Source organism: Drosophila teissieri, chromosome 2R (assembly GCF_016746235.2).
Source record: "Drosophila teissieri strain GT53w chromosome 2R, Prin_Dtei_1.1, whole genome shotgun sequence".
Classification (NCBI taxonomy): domain Eukaryota; kingdom Metazoa; phylum Arthropoda; class Insecta; order Diptera; family Drosophilidae; genus Drosophila; species Drosophila teissieri.
The window spans coordinates 17,438,833-17,460,870 of NC_053030.1; the positions used below are offsets into that span (position 1 = coordinate 17,438,833).

Consider the following 22,038-nt stretch of genomic DNA (forward strand, 5'->3'; position numbering starts at 1 on the left):
GAAGGATTCGGAATCCTTTGCATTTGAGCTGCGCTTTTTTCTCGCCCAACTTCGTTGGTATGCCAGTCCCGGCAACTCAAGGATTTCGCAGCTGTCCTGGTCACAGTGACTATCTGCTGGCCGGATTTGGCCAAAGTGATTTACGACATGCTCATGCCGGGCATTCAAAATGCGCTCTAATTGAGACTCCTTAGCTGATTAATCCTTGGCTAATATGGCGAAATTCAACAAGTCTACGCCGCACATTTCCCATAAATATATTTTTTCTACTTGCTGGCCGATGGCGTTTTGGATTCCGAAAAGCGGCTTTGATTAATTAACACACTCGAATTTTTTTTGTATTTGCTTTCTGTGAGGATAGGAAAAGAAAAAAAATGAAAAGTGATGCAGAAGCTCTAATAAGTGAGCCCAACACCGAATTGAGATGTTATCACGATTTATTCGGCTTGTTTACTTTATAATACACTAACCGAAAAATTCCTGTTTGCTGTTTACGACTGGGGTATTTACTTCGTACTTTGTTATAAGTGTTTCACAAGTTAAGACTGGAAAGCTTCTATACAATTATCAATATGAATTCTTTTTCTTCTATTACTTAAGAACATTTGGCACCGCACAAGTGTGAAGTTTGCATTATGCTCATTGAAAAACGAACTGCAAATGCTGCGTTTTTACAAGCTTCTTGTGGTTTTAATTGGTACCTACACTTTTTAATTAACGCCCCCGATTTAGCCGTATAATATGTATTGGTTGGCAGAAGGAGGCCAGCATAATAAGCAGTCAGTGAGGGGCGTTGGGAGGACTTTGAACTGGGTGTAGGGTGTGGGGTGTGGGGTGTAGTGGGGTGGAATCCTTTGAATTGCGGTTGCCATGACAAACTCTTATTTCGCCCGGCATTCCGTTGTCTGGCTAATTCAACGTTTGTGCAGCATGCAAAATATTATAAAATTCCGCCGAATGTCGGCGGTACTTCCCCTCTTTCCTCTGCTAAGAGGGGGGAAACAAAAAAAAAGGAAACAGAAACTAATAAAGGACAACAGGTGAGGCTGAAGGTTGACACGTGGCATCAACAGCGCTGAATAAGAATTCAAGGCGCATTTTTGGGGGAGTGGACTTTCGGCAATAACTGTGGCCCCAGCGCCGGTTGCCAACGCGACCAGCTGTGGAGTTTCGTCGAAGTCCTTTTTCGAGGGGAATCGAAGCGAGCCTGTTGTTTCGGCATCGATGGCACTTTCCGTCTATCGATAGGCGGCAGGAGCTGTTATCGCAGAGGGCGCCAAAAAGTGCTATCGTTCTGGGCCACGCAGAACCCCCCCAGAGTTCCCTCATTCGTTGGCCTGCATAGTGGGCGTGGCCTGGCCTATGCACAGCGCGTGTAGCTGGCCTGCTCTAGCAACCGCCATGCAGAGCAAGCGCGAGCGAGACAGCACGCTGGGCTGGAAGGCAAGATGGCTGTGGGCTCAGCTAGCTGTCTCTCTTCCACGCCTGTATGCGCTGTGTTCTCTTTGTGATTTTCGCAAATCAATGCGGGAGATAAGCAGCCCGCTGGCAGAGATAACGCTTGACTTAACCGTCAATTGTGCGAGGGGGTGGCGATTGGATGCGGCGCCAGTGCGCAGTCGTTGTTGTCGAAGTTATCAGGGGCCTGTGTAGTCAATTCGCTTTGATTTTTTCGCACTGCCCTCAAATGCAAGCGAGCAGCGCTACGTATACGGCGTACAGCTCCGATGCGATCCATTTCGATCCGTTTCCGTTTGTCAGTGCCTACAAAGCCGTCGCCAGCAAAGAGACACCATTAACCGAATTGATCTAAGTGGGAAGGAAATGCCATGGCATAACCAAGTGAAAATGTGCCCAAAGTGCGAAAAGCTATCAATTAAACAGTAGAAACAAGGACGAGCGACCACACCCGGTGGTGGAAGCAGCCGTGTCCTCCGGCGGACAGTGTCCGGCTGTCAGTTGGTCAAACAGTTCATCAATAAACGATTTCGACTTCCGTTTCATTGCGTGTCCCTAAGCTGTGCATGTCTGCGTGTCCCTGTGTCTTTGTGTGCAAGTGTGTGTGCGCCAACTGTGCGTGTGTGTGTGTGTGTGTGAGTGAGAGCTAAGGAAACTTTTCAACTTCCGGCCAAGTGACTTGGATTTAATTTCTTTGGCTTTTTTATGGTCAAGGCATTTAATTAATTTTACTATGGCAATTTGATCGTCTGCTGCCCTGAACTCTGACCTCAGCCCATAACCCTGTGGCATACACCACCAGAAAACAAGGAGGCGGACGGAAAAGGACGAGGAGTAGGAGGAGCCAGGTGAGTCCTTGGCCAAATGAGCAATAAAACTCAATGCAAATACCCACACAATCGAACTTTGGCAGAAGTTTCTGCGGTTAAGGAAAGTGAAACGGATTTAGTTTTCTGGTAATTCGCACAATACTCAAATTACCCAAATACGAGTAGCTGGACATTTGACAAGGGGTCAAAGTTCATGAGCGGGCTAAATATTTACAGCACACAAGCAATTAGTATTCTTAAACGTTTTGCCAAGAAAATATTAGCTTTGGCACATTACTCAAAAGAAGAGAAAACAGACGAAAATCAAACACTCATTTATGATACGAGTAATACTGTTACATTGTAGTGTAATTGCAAAATGTTAAAAGCTGATTTATACAATGTATACTGTAAACATAAACATAAACAAGTTTTAGTACTGCAAAATTAACAAGTACTTCCAGAAGGCAAAAATCAACATATATTTACATTTGACTTGAGCAGAAAGCAGCCAGCCAAAATAACCAATCTGTTTACTTGCAGCCACACCCATTTCCACCGAACAATTGAGATGTAATTTGCACCGCAGGTGAACTTGAACTCCAACGTTCTGTGATAGACGAGTATACGAGCAGGAAGTCCCATTGGGATTCCGCCACCAGTCCGATATCGATTCCCGATTCAATCAAATTGGATCCCGAATCTTAACTCTTGGAGCAGCAATCAGAAACAGCGACAAACTGTCGACTCTGTCGATCCGCAACTTCTCGGCAAACATGCTGAACAATCTTGGGGCCAATGTGCTGGGTAAGTTTTCTTCCCCAACCCCTTTTGAAAGTATAATGTTGCAATTAAGATCGGCAAGTGAATTGCGCTAATGTATAATAATGTGTGTATTAATCCATGGCATCCGATCCGGCTGGCCATAATTAAACTAATTTCTTGAGCACACCCACAAGCCCCAAAGATCGCGGCTGGGTGGGGGGTAGTTACTCGTACTTCCGATCTTGCAATCTCATCTCATCTCCAATGTCTGCTAAATGGCCTATAATTGAGACGTCTAACCAGATGGCGCCAGGTGTCGCGTGCATTTAGCAATAATTAAGTTGTGTATTTAACTAACTCGGCAAACCTTCTCCGGATTCCCATGCCCATTCCCATGCCCATGCCCATTCCCATTCCGATTCCCAATTGGGTGTGGGTGTGTTTGTGTTAATTGATATAATTGCTCTTTTAAATATGCCGCAAATTGTGAATTACATTCACACACTCATTCACTCGGCGCACGCACATAATTATCAAACTGTACTTGTGTCCTCATATTAATATATTAATAAATCCGCATACACGTACGTATGTACATATGTACATACGTATGTAGGTGTGTGCAGATGAATAAATTATTTTTACCACACTGTTGATCAACGATTCAAGCACTTTCAATTTTGGCAATCAATTTGTTGTTAGCCGGCCAACACTACCAGAAAATACAGTTTGCAAGTGCAATTGCAGCTGCAACTGCAACTGCTGCAGCCATGGATGAGTTATGGCTCGCGTTTTTATTCAATTTTTATTGCCAGCATCCTTGCGTCCTTCGAAACGTAGCCATTAATTACTTTTATTAATTTATTGCCATTTTTCACGCGCCAATTGTCCACGCCACTTGGCCCACGCGGCGTATGCGTAATGTCCATAGTTGCCATTGAAGATGGCTGTTTAATTAAAGGCTAGCGAGGAGTTTACACTGAGACTGAGTCCTGAAACTGATCTCACTGGCTGCCACTGGCTATCTGTTATGGATGGCGACTGTCAAAGTTGGGCTTTAAAGTTTTCGCCGGATTCAACTTCTGCGTGCTCCGTTTGCCCATGAAAAACTATAAATTTCAATGAATCGCAGTGCGGAATCCTTTGGCCAAATCCTGCCCGCAGTGCTGGAGTCTGCCATAATAAATTTCCTGAGCCTTTTTACCGAGTTTCGCACAACAGAGAGGCCAAAAAACATTTGCATACTGGTTGCGTGGTGGTCGAGAGGGGCAAAGTGGATTGTAGAAGGGGGGTCCTCTTACAATTAAGAGCAATTTGCATGCAAAGAAATGGCAGAACTTTCCCCGTATTGTCGCCTCCCCTACTAATGCTTCATTTGCATGCGAAGCGCAAGAAGCTCGAAAGGCGCTCGTTTGGGCGCTTTTTTCGTGAGCCTCGCATTAATTAAATTAATTTCATGATTGCATTTGTAATTTGCAAAGACCCCCCAGTGCAACCTCGAAATATCTGCGTGTGCTTCGCTTTGTGCGTTCGGCATTTTTGCGGTGGCCTAGGCTAGTGAAATATGTGTGCTTAATCCCGCTGAACATGGCTTAAACCCCCCATTGCCCCTCCACCCCAGCAGCCCAACTCCCATATCCGCTTTGCATTGAAATGTTTTGCGGTTGCTGCGGATTCTGTTCCCAGTTGCGGTTAGTTGTTGGAGCAGCCCAGATTCCATGCCACGCCATTCCAATCCAATCGTATCCCATCCCATCCCATACCATCCAATCCAAAACCAATCCAATCCGAGCGATCTGCAGCGTAGTTTGCCAACTGGAGCCCAAAGCCTATGTCCTGCTAAAAACCGCACAATTTCCAAATTTCAATAATTATGCACATTGCAGAATGCACATGCAACTGACGGCGGCGCATCTGGATGCAAGTGCTCGCTCTGCCATGGAAGTGCGTTTCTGGCCATTCGGCTGGCCATTCCGGTCATTCCGGCCAGAGGTCCATATATTTTGCGGGAGAAATCGCGTCGTTCGCTCCCAAAAACAGGCAAACTGATTTGCGCAAATTGTGCAAATTGCTTGCGCGATAAATTCATGTTTGCCAATTTTAATTAATTAATCGCTTTGTGCGGTTTTCATTTCGTTTCGCTCCTCTTTCTCGCCGGACCAACTAAAATGTTCGCTTCAGGCCACATGTAAATGTATCTGGGTCCGGAGTGTTTGTATCCGCATCTCTATCTGCATCTGTATCTGCGTACATGTTGCCGCTGCAATGTTTACAGTTTCGTATTAACGCTATCGCAATTTCGGGCCAGGCAGCAAATTTGCTGGAGGACCAAACTAAATTACGATGATAGATAACAAAATTATGCCCTATTAGCACGCGTCCTAATGATTTGGGAACATGCATAGGTTTTTATGTCCGTTTTGCGGTTTACACACAGTTTTTGGCAAATGTTTGTCAGCTTTCTTATGTTCAGCGGGAAAATTGGTAATGGGTTGGGGCGTTTAATTAATTGAAATCACAGTATTTCGATTTTTGAAAGTACAAACAATGGGGGAAATGTGTTTTTATACTACTTATGCAATTGAAACTTTGTGATAAGTAGCTTAATTGGATTGGATTTTGATTATATAAATACAAAGATGTTTTATTGAGCTTATTTGTTTAGTTAATCTTACATCCTATATCTTATATATTTGTGTTAACTTTTGTAATAGTGAAAATGCTAACAGGTTAACCCATTGAGCTGCCACTTATAGTTGACTTCAGAATCCAGAAACTTTGGCCCTGAATGGGACTACTGCGTCATCTGGATCTGCATACACAATGAACAGTTAGGGCTGCTTCTTTTTAATATTTATGTGTTACAACTGTAAAAGGCGAGGTGAAAAAATCAAAGTTAGACCAACTAACTAACTAGCCAAGCCGGACCGCGTTTCCACCGGCCAAGTGCGATTTCGAGAAGTGGCGCTATTTTATGGCTCCCAAACGTGGCCCAAACACACTGCCCCTCTGCACACATACACACACTCATAAGTGTATCGTATGTAGGTACAATATTTGAAATTCGATTTGAGAAAACAGAAGGAAGCGGGAACAGTTGGATGTTAAAAGTCGCACTTCTTTGGAGCAACGGACCAACGAACCAGCGAACCAACGGCGATGTATCTGTGGATATGCATACGAGTATCTATCTGCTATCTGCTATCTGCTCGCAGCGGATACATGTTTGAGATGTTGCCATCGAGCGTGAATTTCCAGCTGAGGGATTGAGCAGCCAACTCGATGGAGATATCGCACCTAACACCGCGCCTTAAATTTACTAATCACGAGCAGAGAGTTTTTCGAAGTTTAAACGCCATTCGATGCGTGCTGCGTAATGCCCTAAAAATATATGTCAGTGAGCTGGCTGGCAGCTTCAGATACTTTCGTATCTCTCTGCTACAGTTTGCCACAATTGCAGTATCTTAGTCTTTTCGGGGGGGCTGGCAGTTTCGAGAGGCGACGGAGGGGTTTGGTCCCGATTGGGGACGTCACCATCTGAAAATCGCTAATGAACAGTAGCCGCACTGGGTGTATGTGTAAAAATTAGCACTTTCCGGGCAGCGTTTTAAAGCGCAACAACTACAAAAGGCCTGCTTCAGGGAATGTCGCTTGTAGGAACTCCATATCTTTTATTTGTTGATATTTATATTTATGGTTTTATGTGGCGTCTCTCGACGCTCTGAACTCGTTCACCTGCTGCTGACCACCAGTGCCAGTGATACTGAGCTGGCATCGCTTTCGTCGAATATCTTGTATCGCTCCGCATTGCTGACGTACGTGTGTCTGTGATGTATGCCGAAATTTTAACAAGTCCAGCTCGAAAACAATAAAAATCATTGAGAGCCGCCATTCCCGCCACCGCCAACATCAAAGTCGGCAATCGTGAGTGCTGCGTTGTCCGCTTGAGAAATCGAAATGTGGATTGCAACTGGAAAAAAGGATTGGGAAGCAGTTGGAGGTGGAGGAGGTAGTTTCTTTTCTTTTTCCGCTTAGTTGTGATTTGCATGTCGGACTCGCTTTCGGCGGAAACTGGCCAGTTGCCTCAATGCCGCCTACACCTTCACTTTGGGCCCAATCCAATCGAATGGCCATCGTGACGGCATCGCGCAGGGGTGCCGTCCCCCAAAGGTTACAACTCGGGGACGAGAGTTCGCATCAACCGGCGATGAGTAAATGTTTGACTTGCAGCAACAGTTGAGTCCGGGCCACAAAGGGAATCGGGCGGAAAGAGTTGGGCCGGAGTCTCTCTCGCACGTACATGTTAAAAATTCCAGGCGTACGATGAAGATGACTCTCCCGTGAATCCCAAACCCCGAACCCTTTTCACTCACTACCAATCCAGCAATCCAGTGCCATCCAGCGATATACACGTACAAATAATAAGGCAACAAAATAAAATACGTTACGTAGTCAAGTGAGGCCTGAAGGTAGAAAAGGGGTTAGCACTTGGCGGCTCTCTCTCTCGCTTTTTGTATCTGCATCTGTATCTGTATCTGTATCTGTGTATCTGTATCTGCATGTGTATCTCAACTTCTGGCCATATCTGTGCATATCTCGCACCTCGGTTTCTTCTGCTCTGGGCCGCTCTCTCACGTTCGTTACTGTTTTTGGCATCTTTCGCCTTCTGAATGACAGGTTGTTGAAAAATTCAATTTATCCGATCGCCGCAGTTCGTTTCGAGCAATCCTCTAGTTCGTTCGCTCGGCGGTCGCCAATCGAAATTAATTACTATAGAAAAACAAACGTTTTCCATTTGAGCGGCACACATGTGAATGCGGAGTTCAGTTGTGAAACATTTTTGATAATCAACAACAACAATTCAACAAAACATTTGCCAACTTCGTGTGCGTGTGTGTCTGTGTTTTCAGTGGCATTCAAGCTTCAGTCCTGACCTTCTATCTGTGAATTATTGTGCATTTATACAACGTATTTCCAATAATTAAGCCAATCAGCAACTACTTACATTCACATTGGACAACGGACGATTGGCAACCATTCTAGCTTCATTGCGCCGCAAGTTGTATCCGTTTAATAGCGCATATCTACGAGTTCGTCGATTGTATTCACACCAAATGTATGTACAGGCAAGAATCGGTGGAATAATGGCCAACTGCAGCAGAATCAGTTTCAATATATTCCAAGCCAGCCAGTGCACGCGGTCCGAAATCAGATTCAGCAACCAAACCGATACGAAGAACAGCATTATTCCGTACAAAAATATAAATCGATCGACCTTAGTCAAGTAAAGTCTTATTAGAGCTTTTGAGATATTTTTCCAAGCCAGCTGAAAATAAAGATCTAAAGTGACAATTGATTTGTGCAATTCAGTAAATATTTCGGAATAAATAAATAACTTAGTACACCTTTCTGATCCGCAGAATGGTTTTTTATGATTTAGGAAGATAAATTCAATAATAAGTGAGCGTAAAAAGCCGCCGGCCATGGCCAAAATCTGCTTCTTGGCCATAAGAAGCAAGCTCTCCTAACAGTTTTTGTTGTAGTTTTCTACCAATCGCTATGTAACTGTGTTTTAAATAATATAGTATTTTAAACACCATGTTTCCATTTCAGGCCCCAAGGATTGTGATCTGCCAAAGGCCGCGTTGACAGCACTGCACGCGGGCGTCAATAGTTTTGGCCAACTGCCTGTGGGCCCCAACTTGGCCGATCTTGGCGGCGGAGCGGGAGGCGGTGCTTCCTCCGGCGGAGTGCCAGTGGGCGGGGGCGTGGCACGCCTGCACATTTCCGGCGGACTGTGCGACAATTCCAATGCGCTGAACGGCGGCAACGGCAACGGAAGCAGTGGCAACGGCAACGGCAACAACAACGGCAACGGCAACAACAACAACAGCATGCAGCAACAGGATCAGGTGAGCAGGCCAGCGCTATATAGAGAGAGAGAGAGAGAGCGGAAGAGAGAGAGAGAGAGAGGGAGAGTGTCCTTGTGGCAGGAGAGAGGATGCGTCACATAGCGTCATAGTTGATACGAAACTTTTTTAATAATCCATGTTCTTTTCGATGTTTATTTTTTCCTTCAAATTCTACTCTGCTATGCTACAAAATCCAAATCCAAAATCAAATACAAACCAATTCGATCCGATCCGATCTGAAATTCGAAATCTGAAACGAAAATGCCAATGAAAATCTGTTTCCAAAAACGTGAATGTGTGTGTTCTGAATTGTGTAATGAACCTAATTAAATGTGCCATGAATCATATTCGTATCTTATGAATCATATACGTAAACTATAAACCAAAAGTAAGTGTACTTTGATTTTCATACTTTACAACCGTAGAACTCTAACCCACTACTACCTAGTTTAGTGTAACTTCTGTAATCCGTAATCCGTAAACCGTAAACTGTAATCTGTATACCCTAACGTAGTGCGTAGCTTGCATTTCTAGTATGGTAGTTCACTGTCACTGTTGTCAACAGCCATCCATCCAGGACAATCCACTCATTATCCTTTCACCCTCGCCGTGTCTGTCTTCCAGCACCTGGACAAAAACAAGCAGAAGCGCCACCGCACCCGCTTCACGCCCGCCCAGCTGAACGAGCTGGAGCGCTGCTTCTCGAAGACCCACTATCCGGACATCTTCATGCGCGAGGAGATCGCCATGCGCATCGGCCTCACCGAGTCCCGCGTCCAGGTGAGTTAATCCCGCAGAGAAATCTCGTTCTTGACAGGAATAGTGGCGGGAAAAGGGGTTCTATCTCTTCAAAAGAGAGTCTGTGTTCATTAGGCAGTTCAATCTGTATCAGGGATTTTATTTAACTAAGTGCAGCTTTGCATATGTAAGGACATGGCTTCATATCCTGCCACACAGCAATTGGCTTGTTATAGTGATTGCAGTCACTTTTCAATTAGCTTAGATTTTCACATAAAGAAAACTTATCTAACTATAAACTAAAGCCAAAATAAGACTGTTCTTTTTGACCTTTTAGTTATTATTGTTAAATTTCCTAGTTGTGAGTCATTTTGCGTGCAGTGCTCCTACTTTTCTTTCTCTGTACCAACTAACTTTGCGTGGTTTGTCCTGCGGCTCGACAGTTGTCAGTGGTCGTAGCTGTCGGCATATCGGACTCAGTTCGTTTTTGGAGCGACATGACATTTCACTTGTGTTGCACACAACCGCAACGGACATTTGGATTTCGGATGGCAGGGGGGAGGGGGTTCATCCTTCTGCCAGCTTGCAACAGTTTACGAGGCTCTGGGCTGAAAGTCGCCGCCGAACGCCATTTAAGCGCCCAAAATTATACTTTATTAAAGCACATAAAGTCACATTTAGTCGGGCATTCAGCCACACACACACACACAGGATGCTCTTGCTTTTTGCCTGGAAAGTTTGTGCCAAACACACAGACACACACACACAGAGGCACATGCATACATACACACAATGGGCATTATCCTTTTGTGGCTGGCACAGCTCCCCCGTGCAGCTGGCTGCCATTATCCTTGTCTCTCTCTCCCGTTCGCCCCACCGAATCCCCGAATCCCCGAGCCCCGAATCCCGAATCCCAGCTCCGCGAAGGTCCTTTTTGCATGCGGGCGGGCATTGTTTATGCGACAATCGAATTTACTGCTTCATTAAATTTGTGTTTAAGCTTCCGCTTCCGCTTTCACTGCTTGCTTTTGCTCATTGCCTGGGATTTGTGCTCCGAAAATGGGCGGCAATCGCTCTGCGGTGTAAATGAATGCCAAGAACTTGGGGCTTTTGGCCTCTCTGACTTTTGGACTACAACTACTACTGGTAGCTACTGCCAGCTTCTGCTCCAGCTAAAACAATTAGCCATGAGTGAGCAACTGAGCGGCGGCGACACCTTCATGATGATCCTGCCCACATCGCATCCTGCCCAGCCGCCGGATGTGTCCTACTTTGATAAATTGTTTTAATAATTGCGTATCAGTGTTTGCCCGTTAATGCTTTTTTCCAACCACTTCGCCAGCGCCCGGGATCCGGTTGTCCGAAAGGACAATGCAATCACCTGCCAGGGGGTAAAATCAGCAGGATGCGGGGTGCAGGATGCGGGATGCGGGGTGAGTCTGGATGTTGTTCAGTTAGAACTGCCGTCGGCTTTCGCATAGCTTTCTTTCCACGTTGTTGTTGCAATCCTGCTGTTTTAATGCTTGATTTTGCGTTGTCGTTGCGGCTTAGTGGATGTCAGGCCGTTGGATTAGTTTTGGGATTGCTGTTTAATAAAATTAGCATATAAATTAAGTTCGCAGTCGAAGGCGAAATAAAACATTTAGAGCATCGAAAATTTCACACTTTCACGGCGATGCGAGAGCGCTGAGGTCGGGCCTTCATTCGATATGCACACACACGTCTACACGTCTGGCCCTAAATCAATCTACAAGGATTTGCAGTTAATGACGGCATAAAGACAGCCCTCCCGCCACTCCCCTCCCCCTCATCCTTTGCTATATAAATGCCCGAAAAACGCTTGTCCATATTAGCCACCGAAAATCAAGTCCAAGTTATGCGCGTGTGTGTGTGTTAAGGAAGCACAAGGATATTTGCCCGGGCAAGGATATTCAGCAGGTGCATAAGTTATGAGGCGCACGTAGTGCGTAGTGGCTGAGCGGCCAACGCACACGTGCGGCTTACAAAGGAGCCGCATTTATGGTGAATATAATTTAATAAACATAAAGATCGCAGTTAAGGAGCAGCTGCCCCTCCTCGCGCTCTTGCCTAATCGGATTTGTTTTGGGCCAAATTAGAATAGCCGAAAGCAGCGGGCGGCAACCCGGCAATTGTTAATTTGTGTTTTCACACTGTGCACAATTTGTGCAAAGGACAATCTGCTTGTCACACGTGACATCCCCGCGGGGGGCAGCCTTTTTGGCGGGGGGTGGGGCTTGCCACGGGGGTGTGGCCAGAAGATGGCCCACCAAATTGACTTATCATGATCTGGCATTGTCAACAGCACCGTTCTTCGCCTTTGTCTCGCAGGCTGCTACATTTATTGGTTTGTTTATTAAATTGTTGCAACACCGGGGGTGGGGTGGGTCAGGGGGCAGGGGCAGGGGGAAAGGTCGAGCGGCGGCACAGCACGTGTCTGTGTTGGTGGGTGTGTGCCGGTGCACTAAATGAATTTCTCACGTGATTAATTTGCCCGGCAACCTGGCCAGTTCTCAGGCAAATTCGCGTGGAATGTGCTGAATGCAGAAACTAAGAAAACTAATCATTTGCCTGGCAACCAGCTTATAACAAATGCAATCTCAGTGATGTGAATCTTTCACATAGCAACTTTCACACAAACTCATCAAAGTTGTTTTCAATGAACTACAATTGTGTGTGCATATTTAACTACTGTGAGATGCTTACTATCGATTATTTTAAATGTCGTATTCTAATTCAATGTTTTTAGAAACCTATGTCTTAATATTTGAGATTATATGTTTCCTACAAGGAACTTTTACTATTCCTGACTCAGCAGGAAGCGGCAATATCGATTGTGCTAAGCGAAGTGGCCATTCCCATTCCCGTTCAGAATGAAGGAACTCAGTGATAAATTATTGCCTCGACTTCAGACAGAACTAATTTATTTGCTGAGCCGCCTAATGCCCCTCTAATAGCCGTTCCCCCCTCCCCCCTCCCAACTGCTCCAGATCCTGGAGAACGGGAGAAAACAGGATTCTGGGAATATCAGCTATATCTTTGTTACTCCCTGACAATATGCGAGTTCTACGCCAAAATTAGACGAAATATTCTCATAAAAAGAGAGCATCTTTATTAAAAAACCCGGCTGAAAGTGGGTGGAATAGGGGGAGGGGCAGGGGGGATACACGGGGTCAAGGAGACAAGGGGACACTGTAAAATGGCGAATATTTTTCAGCGAGGCACTCGAAGTTGGTGCAAAGGCGACTGGGTCGCGTCTGTATAACCATGGCATCGCAAATTTTAATTAAACTTTAATTGAAATACCAGAAACGAAAATATGCAACCGACGAGGAAAAGGAAAAGTGGCAGCCATACCAAATAAGTGGACGGGCTAAATTTAGCCAGAGCTTTAAAACTGAAACGCAAGCCAACTGGGAAAATGGGAGGGAGGGGGGAGGGGCGCATTCTCCATAAAATGCACATAAAGAGCATCAAGGAAATCTGGCACGCATTCTGTTTATGGCATATGAAGCAATTCCAAAAGCAATTTCGTTGATACTTTTCATTGAAATGTTTGTGTGAAAATGGCGTGCCAAAGTGCCGGACGGACTTCTGCGGGATGGGCGGCAGTTTGGGGGTCTTTTCTGGGATAAGCTGCTCCAAATGCTGCCGCCATTGATAGAATGACAAGAGTCCCCACGACCCAAACACAAAATAAAAAAAAAACAGAAAGAAAAAGAACCAAAAAGAAGCGAAAAAAGGCTGAAAAACTTTGTAAAGCTGGGAACAAAACGAGTGCGAGGACAGCATCCTGGAGCTGCGCATGCTCCACGAATGCAGCGTAACATTTTCGGGGGTTGCATTGGACACCATCCCCCAATACCCCCGGAACCCCTTAGCCCAATCCCCGAATCTGAATCCCAATCTGAGCGCCGTAAGGAGGCTGCAGTTGCCCACGGCAACCCACAAAATGAATGGCCGAAATGAAAAACACAAGTCCCAAAAAATCGGAGAAAACAAGTGAATATGCAAAACTATTTCATAAATCACCAAGTTCAGCACTCGGTCTCGGCAACCCCAAAAGGGGCCAAGGAGTCGCTTTGATGCTGTCTGTCAAAGGACACTTTTCCCCGAAAGAGACGGCTAGAGTGGGCTGCGGGAGTGTGGGAGAGAGACGGCCATAGTGGACTCGGTCTCGGCGGCTTGGAGCTCCAATCCCTGGGGAATTCCGAGCTGGGTGGGTGGGTTGCTTGGGTGGCTTTCTGGGGTAGCGGCAAGTGTTGTTGGGGCTGACTCGTAAAGCAGGATTTAAAGGATAACATAAAATAAATCGACTGGTATTTGTGTGGCTGTGTATGTGAGCCAAGAAGGGCAAAGGGAAGCCAAAGTCGAGACGGCATTTTATGAATTTATACGCATTTTTTATACGCTCAGGAATGAAAAGATATTGGCCGAAAAGCGATTTCCATAAACCACTCAGAGCCGCAGTCGCAGTCGCACTCGCACTCGCAGGATATGAGAGCGCAGATAGGACCAGTAATGATAATAAAAAGATGCTCGAGCCGAAGACAACGCAGAGCCAAGAAAAACAAGGGCGACATCAAAGGCCGGCAGCCAGGGGACAGTTTGTGTGGACTTTGTTGAGTGGCCATTTTATATTTCGGTTGCTTGGCAGCCCCCCTTTCCCCAGAGGGGGGAGTGTGCGGCGTGGAGTGGAGAGTGAAGTGGGCTAAAGGAAAAGCAATAACCTGGCCAATTGATTTTTGATTATGCCCCCAACAAATCCAACAGCGGAGAGCGAGGCAATAACCAATCTACAGGATGCCAGAAAGCCAGGATGCCAGTATGCCAGAATGCTGGCCAGCAAAAATTGTCAACGCAAACGAGCCGAAAAATATTATTGCACTTTCTGGCTTTTGCCAATCAAGAGTTTATTAAGAGACGCTCTCCACCAGTCCTTCGAACTCCATCGGTTTGCAACTAGTCCCGCAAATAATATTTGCATTGGGGCTAATCGAATTTTGATTGCATTTCTCTGCACACAACTCTCACACAACTGCGACGCTTTCAGCTGACTGATAATTTTGAAATTGGCTTTTCAAGTGCGGCTTGTGCTGTGCTGTGCTGTGCGGCAAAGTGCTTTTCTATGTCGACATCGATGTGAGCACTCGGTGACACATGCAAATCACGGGCAAAAGTGAAAAAATCCGATTGCAAGTTCGCTCTGATTATCCTTACAGCTGTTAAATCGGCCATTAGGCATAATGTGCAATTAATGTTGCATAACGAACCGAGCAGGGCAGAGCAGAGCAGAGCAGATATCGTAAACAAGCCGGCAACGAGGGGATCACATAGATGACATACCATTATGGCACGCAACTGCAATCATAAGCTGAGGGTTTCGCACTGACAGTGGTCCAATAAACAGACAGGTTCATAATAAAAAGCCGCCGCTCCTGCAACACCCACCCCATCATAACGTGGCATGTACACCCAGATCCAGATCCTGATTCCGACTCTGCCACCCCGGATGGGCAGGACACCCGCAGCACCAGCCACCAGCCCATAAAATCAAAGCAAATCACTTGTTATCCCATTTGCAGCCGCACTTCCTCCGTGTAATTTAGCCGATACTTAATTCCTGACTTCTGCTTCCATTTGCTCGCCCCTCGTGGGCATTTCTGAATCTACTCCCCGGCTGCTACTGGGTGCTAATATCTGCGGCCTGCCACAAGAAATTGCCTTTTCATGAACTTGACTCATTTATTATTTGCAACAGTTGCCCTCCCTGTCGCCGTTGTCAGTTGTTTGTTTGTTTGTTTGCCTTTTGCCTTCTGCCTTCTGCTGGTGGTGTCTTCTCTGCCTTTGTGACTGCTTTTGTTTGTGTCAGTTGTGAAGTGAAAATTAAAAGTCCAAACATGGAAATGCTTTCGTATGGAACATATGGCTGGAATTTTTATTTGGACCACCAACTTGTTTGGGTTCTCGTTTTTTGTGAGTCTGGCCATGCAGTCTGCAGACTAAACTAGGTTTTATTTTATCGAAAAAGTTAATCTTAAAGTAGATAGTAGCTGGTTGGTAATTAGCTTTGTAATACAGATTTAAATGTTTCTTATCCATTCAAATTACTACCAATTTAAAGAAGGCTGCTGAAAAAACCTTTTAAATATTTTCTATAATTCACTGAAATTGTCACATAAATCATTAATTTTGTATTATCATAAACCAATATGGGTTTGATTGCCTGTCAAAGGACTCTTAGTAAGCTGGCAGATATCCAATATGAATATCTCATCTCCTTAGAAAATGCCTCCCTAAAAGGCCGTAAAAAAGGCGTATGATTTGAATTTGGGCTGGAGGACAGCCACTCAACGGCTGATAATTTATGCATAAGGGTGAAGCTTAAAAAATTACCGTTAGACACACAATTTAACGCGACATAAGGAGCTATTTTTTGTGCTTTGGTTTGGGTTACGGTTCACGGCAATCGGTTGCAACTCAAGGAACGCGCAGGCGGAAGGCAGCAGTGGAAACAAATCATTGGGAAGCACACACATACAAACTGGGATTGCCTGGCACACACACACCACCAAATAATGCAAATACATACGAACACTTTTCGGGCAGACATAAAAAATAAATGTTTTGTTTAACCGACATTTTAACGCCTATTTACGTGCCGTGCACGTCATGCACGTTATGCCAATTTAATGGCTCGCAGCCTTAGAACAAAAAAGCAGGCAATGACTTTTGGCTTTCTCTTCCTCTTGCTGCCTTCCGCCTCGCGCTTCTTCTTCCACCTACTTCCGTTCGCATTCCCTGTGTGTGTGTGTGTGTGTGTTTGTGTGTGGGTGTGTCTGTGCGGTCGAATAGGGAAATGCTCTCACACGAATGTGGCTAGCAAAATAAAACAGCAAGCTAAATTAAATTTACCGAACCCCATAAGCCAGAAGGAGACGGCAACACGAATGGGGGAAGGCGACGGAGCAAGAGAGACAGAGAGGGGGAGAGAGAGAGAGAGGGAGATGGCGAGAACGGAGGCCAGACAGTCAGACATTGTCTTAAATTATTGAATTAAAAGTTAATGAATAGAGCGACGCATAAGCACGTAAAAAACATAAACAAGTCAAGGTCGCCGACACAGCCCAACCCCCGGGCATAAATATATATTGTATATCTGTGTGTACATACACACATACCTACATAAATATATGTTACACCCCATTATCCCACCCATTCTCCATCCATTATCCCTGGCACAATCTGGCACATTAGCGTCCCTGGTGTAACATCCAGAAAACGAGTGATATTCCGACCTGAACAACCTGCGATAGTTCCAGTTCTGCTCGGTTGGGATGGGTGCGTACACAGAGAGATAATGATAGTCAATTCATAAGCAATTTAATTGTAAAAACGATTTAGGAGCTACTCCTTCAGGAATGGGGCGTAATAGAACGTCCAAAAATCAGGTATCCTTGGCATAAACTCTTTACTTGCAAGAACTATACAAGAACTATACATTGAAGTATCCATTTTTAAATGACTATATCCTAGGATTTGTTATCTGTATATTTGAAAATAACACACTTATTTTTCAATTCAGATTGATTTTTTCTCTGCCCGAGCTGGTTGGATTCTGGTTTGGGTTTAGGTTGTCCGACATATGACGAACCCACTGGGGACCATCAGGCCATCAGAAGGCCTTACAAGCAAAGTTACTTTGCTCGAAACTTGCCATTTTTCTTTCTGGCTCTTCCAGGCCACGACTGCTCCCCGCCATCTCCTTTCTCGCTTTTGGCCCGCTGTTTTGGCCGTATTCCGTATTCCTTTGCCATTAGTCTGGCGCACTCAGACAGAAACAGTCGACGCCGACAGTCGGTGACAGCTCAAGATTTGCCACGAAATGCTGGGATTTATAAATACTATATAGCCATCCACCTATATACGTACACATGTGTATGAGTGTGCCTGTGTGTGTGTGCCAGAAAGTGCCTGTGTGGGTGGTTGGTTGGCTGGTTGTGCATAACGGTTAAGTTGTCAACCCGACTGCGAGTGATGTGGATGCGAAGGCCTGATGGCCTGGCAAAATCGTTTCCATGTCACTAGTCATTCAACGGCGGGCACTTTGTTTTTATGTTTTTTAAGCACAACTCGAAGAAGGCTGAAAAATAAAATGCTAACAGTTCTGAAAGCAAAGCGCTGCCTGAAAGTGGAGAGCTGATGGCTGAGATAGCTGAGAGAGCCAGCGGATACAGCCTGCCCCTAAATGTAGGCAACCCTTTTTGGCCCCAACTCCTCGCGCCTGTCTATCCAAGTGTGTGGGTGAGTGGGGGTGGGGGTGTGGATGGATAGGGTGTGGTGTGTTGCAAAAGGAGATGCGAGATGTGAGGAGTGCTTGTGTGCTGCCTTGTAAATGTCAAAACCTCAACGTGTCTACCTTGTTCGGCTGCGCTGTTCTTATGCATATGGAAATGCCAATTTGAAGCGGGCACATCCGCCACGGGCCTCGACCTCTCCCTCGCCTCGACCCTAAGACAAAAGCGTATCGAAGGTCCAGCCAGCCAGCCACTCGGTAGTAGTAGTCAAAGATGCCAAATTGCCCGGCTGGTGGGTGGGCCACTGCCCATATTGGCCGAGGAATTTACATATCGAATTTATGCACATGTAAATGTGGTCCGGTTGCCTCTTCTGCGTGTGTGTGCGGGTGTGCTGTGTGTGTGCTGTGTCGAGACATGTTTTGACTGTCACGGCGGTAATTGATCTCGATTAAGACCATGTTTGTAGGAGGCAGCAACTTCGGAAGAACCCCGAGGGGTTGGGCTGAGCTTGCCCCACACGGAGCCGACACACGCACACACTCGCAGGGCTGTCAGCGGCTCAAGGATGAGGCTGTGGAAGCCCCTTAAAGCTAAATATGTAATTACCTTTAAATCACTTGGTTTTGGCCCAAATAGAAACATTAGTTTGAATTCCAACGATCAAGTAGTTGAAGTACTGTAATATCATAGTTTACCCCTTTGCTATAGCTCATTACCGCGTTATCCTTACAGGTCTGGTTCCAGAACCGCCGCGCCAAGTGGAAGAAGCGCAAGAAGACCACCAACGTCTTCCGCACCCCGGGCGCCCTGCTGCCCTCCCATGGACTTCCGCCGTTCGGGGCCAACATCACCAATATCGCCATGGGCGACGGTCTCTGTGGCACGGGAATGTTTGGCGGCGATCGCTGGAGCGTGGGCGTCAATCCGATGACGGCAGGTGAGTGATTCCTCTGAAAGACTCTGACCCCCAACTAACAAACCCCTTACTAACTGCTGCCATTTCGCCAACCAACTGCTGCTCCTTCGGAAACCAAATGGGCGCAGGCTTTGGCCAGCTGAATCAGTCGTCGCCACTGTCGTCCTCGCTGAACAGCGGCCTAAACTCGGGCATTAACATGGGTTCCGCCTTGGGAGCGGGCAGCTATCAGCACTACGGTCTGAATGCTCTAGGTAGGTGTCACCGGGTTGGGTGTCCGGCCCCCAAAAGAAACCCCCACCATGACGATCACATGCCCGGAAATTTTCCATCTGCATGCTGACGACAATGGGCTATAGCCGTTGACACTTTTGCGCCTGGCATGATTTTATTTATCGGGGGGCTTTGTTTAGTCGCCTATTTGCCTCGGGAGGCATTTATTTGCTTTGCTTGCGATGCCATCGGGTTCCAATTCCCATTCCAAATCCAGTTTCAGTTCCAGTTTCAGTTCTGCCCGACAATTGACCAAACACGACGCCGAGTCCGCTGTGTCTCACATTTCTTTGAACTCATCACACTTTTTTCGGTCTTCAGTTTTCGGTTTTTGATTTTCGGTAGCCCCAAAAACATATGCACATCGTATCATTTATAATGCCCCGGACAGCCTGTTTGCTCGATCAATTAACAGGCAGCCGTTTAATTTTCAGGAATACCCAAAGTCATTTTTTCATCTTCGTTACTTCGTTATTTTGTTTTTTGTTATTTGGTTTCGTATAGTTGTGCTAATTGACATTTTGGAGACATGTTCATGTCGATTTTGTATTTTTCGGCTCTTGCTACCGTCAGCAAAGTTTTCATTGTTACACTTTTTTGTTGAGGATTTTACATATTTTGTGTGCCCCGCCTGGCTGGCACAAATTACTGGGTGACATCACGTAATGACAACAAAAAAGTTGCTTTATATCCTGGGTTCAGCAAGATGTACACGTCTTATCAATCAAGTTTCAACAAACACCTTTGATAAAGCAAAACTGCATCGAATGTTCCATTGATATAATTTGAATGGGCTATAAATTCAACTCCCAGAATGTTGCTTATAATATTTAATAGTTATTTTCCATATCCAAAAGTCGCCCAGTTTTTAAGTTCGAATAAACCAATAACTTAGCGCTTATCTGTGCAATTCCACAGGATGCTTACTAATTATGTGTCTCGTCATTCTCCCCGCAGGCGACTCCATGATGTACCAGCACAGTGTGGGCGGGGTCAGTTGTGGGCCCAGTGGTTCGCCGAGCGCCACCACCCCGCCGAACATGAACAGCTGCTCCTCGGTGACCCCGCCGCCCCTTTCCGCGCAGCCGAACTCCAGCCAGAACGAGCTGAACGGCGAGCCCATGGTGAGTGCCCCCCAAAAGTTGTGCCCACAAAAGAAACAGTTCTCCGATGAATGAGTACAATATTAGTTTAACTAGCTTATGGCACTGTTTTTGAATCAAGGCGGAAATAAAACTAACTGGGTGTGTGTCATAAAATGAGTTGTAGATGAGTTATAGAAGCTCAATTTATAATGGGTCCAAGTTTATTACTTCAACAATGACATAAACCACGAATATCTATATCTATATCTATATCTATATCAAATAATTTAAATTTAAATAGATGAGTTCAGCTTGCAGTCTGCATTTAAACTTCATTAGTTTATAATTATAAAAAACCATTAAGCGTAAATAATCAACACTAAATGTTAATCCATCTCTGTTATTTAACAGCCGCTGCACCAACAGCAACAACAACAGACTCACCAACATCAGCAACAGCAAACTCACCAACACCACCCGATGGCGCCACCAACACCCACACAGCAACAACAGCAGCTACCGCAGTCCATGCAGTCGCCGTCAGATGGCGCCAACGATACACTACACAGCATCGCAGCGCTGCGGCGGCGGGCGTCGGAACTAAACGCGATTCCCTCCTACCTACAGATGGCGCCACACAACTACGAACACTACAATTCGAATTCGAACTCGGTCTACTGAAATTTGTTGAAAAGCTTCGAAAGCTTTTCGGATTACGGGTGAAAAGCCGACCGTTGGGAATTCAAATTGCGAGGCTGCGCCAGCGAAGCGTTATAAGATAACCAAAACTTATAGGCCTAGGCTTAGGGCATTGTACAATTTATGTGTTTGCATTATTTGTTTCATGATTTCGAGGATTTCCACTAAACTTAAAAGACTATGATGAATGTAAACCATGTATACGAGAAACGAAGCTTGCGAGAGAGCACGAGCACTAACGATTTATTCGAAGCTAGAACCTAAGCCAACTATGAAACTACTCCCGCATGAATTGTAGACCTAGAATTAACAATTAAAACGTAACATTTGCCGTATACGACAGCTGTATAAACTGGATCGCCAGCGAGGATGGATCGAAAAGTATCCTCGTGGCGTCACAATAATTTTTGGCCAGCCGAATTGCGCGAAACTGGCGCTTAGTTCGTATAACTTAAGCATAATTACAAATAATTACGCCTAATTGTTTAGGACTGTATGTAAGTAGATCTATTCTCATGTAAGTGTTGTTGTTTTTGTGTATAGACAGTATACTTCCGTTGCTATCTCTCGATCCAACCATACGATACAACCACAACCCATAGCATGGCGAACGAGCAGCCCCGACTATAGCAAACTCTAACTGAAACCAGATGAATCCCAAATCGCAGCTCAAATCTCAGCTACGCTCTCATAACAAAACCGAAAAGCGAAAATTGGAAATTGAAAACGATTCAGATACAGATACAGATACAGATACAGAGTGCACGCATCCAATGGATTACTTTTACGATTACCAATTACAAATTATACAATTACAAATACCACTATATATATGTACATGCATACATGGCATACTTGTAATAGACTTTCTTGTATCGTTTAAGCCTAAATTTAAATCCAACTAAAACAAAAAACGAAACACAATTACTCTGTATGTAATTATGCGTATTATTAAATAGTAAACTAAATTAAAAGCTGAACGTGATTTGCATACCAGTGAGTGAAATGGAGGTCTCGAAAAGAAAAACTCGTTCATAGAGTGGCTCACTTTGTGCTCGCATCGAG

The 22,038-nt window shown here is 45.4% G+C and overlaps 1 protein-coding gene across 3 annotated transcripts; it reads left to right on the forward strand.

The window, feature by feature from the left end:
* The first annotated feature begins 1,734 nt into the window (after positions 1–1,734).
* Positions 1,735–21,885, forward strand: LOC122612732 (homeobox protein orthopedia). Of its 3 annotated transcripts, XM_043786542.1 has the most exons (8): positions 1,735–2,306; positions 2,811–3,074; positions 8,646–8,944; positions 9,569–9,724; positions 18,733–18,937; positions 19,045–19,170; positions 20,147–20,313; positions 20,686–21,885. In XM_043786542.1, the coding sequence occupies exons 2-8, from the start codon at positions 3,044–3,046 to the stop codon at positions 20,953–20,955; spliced, it is 1,254 nt and encodes a 417-aa protein (XP_043642477.1). In that variant the 5' UTR covers positions 1,735–2,306; positions 2,811–3,043; the 3' UTR covers positions 20,956–21,885. The 3 variants fall into 3 exon arrangements, with proteins under 3 accessions (XP_043642477.1, XP_043642476.1, XP_043642475.1); XM_043786541.1 differs by lacking the exon at positions 19,045–19,170 and having other exon boundaries at positions 1,739–2,306; positions 9,590–9,724; XM_043786540.1 differs by lacking the exon at positions 19,045–19,170 and having other exon boundaries at positions 1,740–2,306.
* The last annotated feature ends 153 nt before the right edge of the window (positions 21,886–22,038 follow it).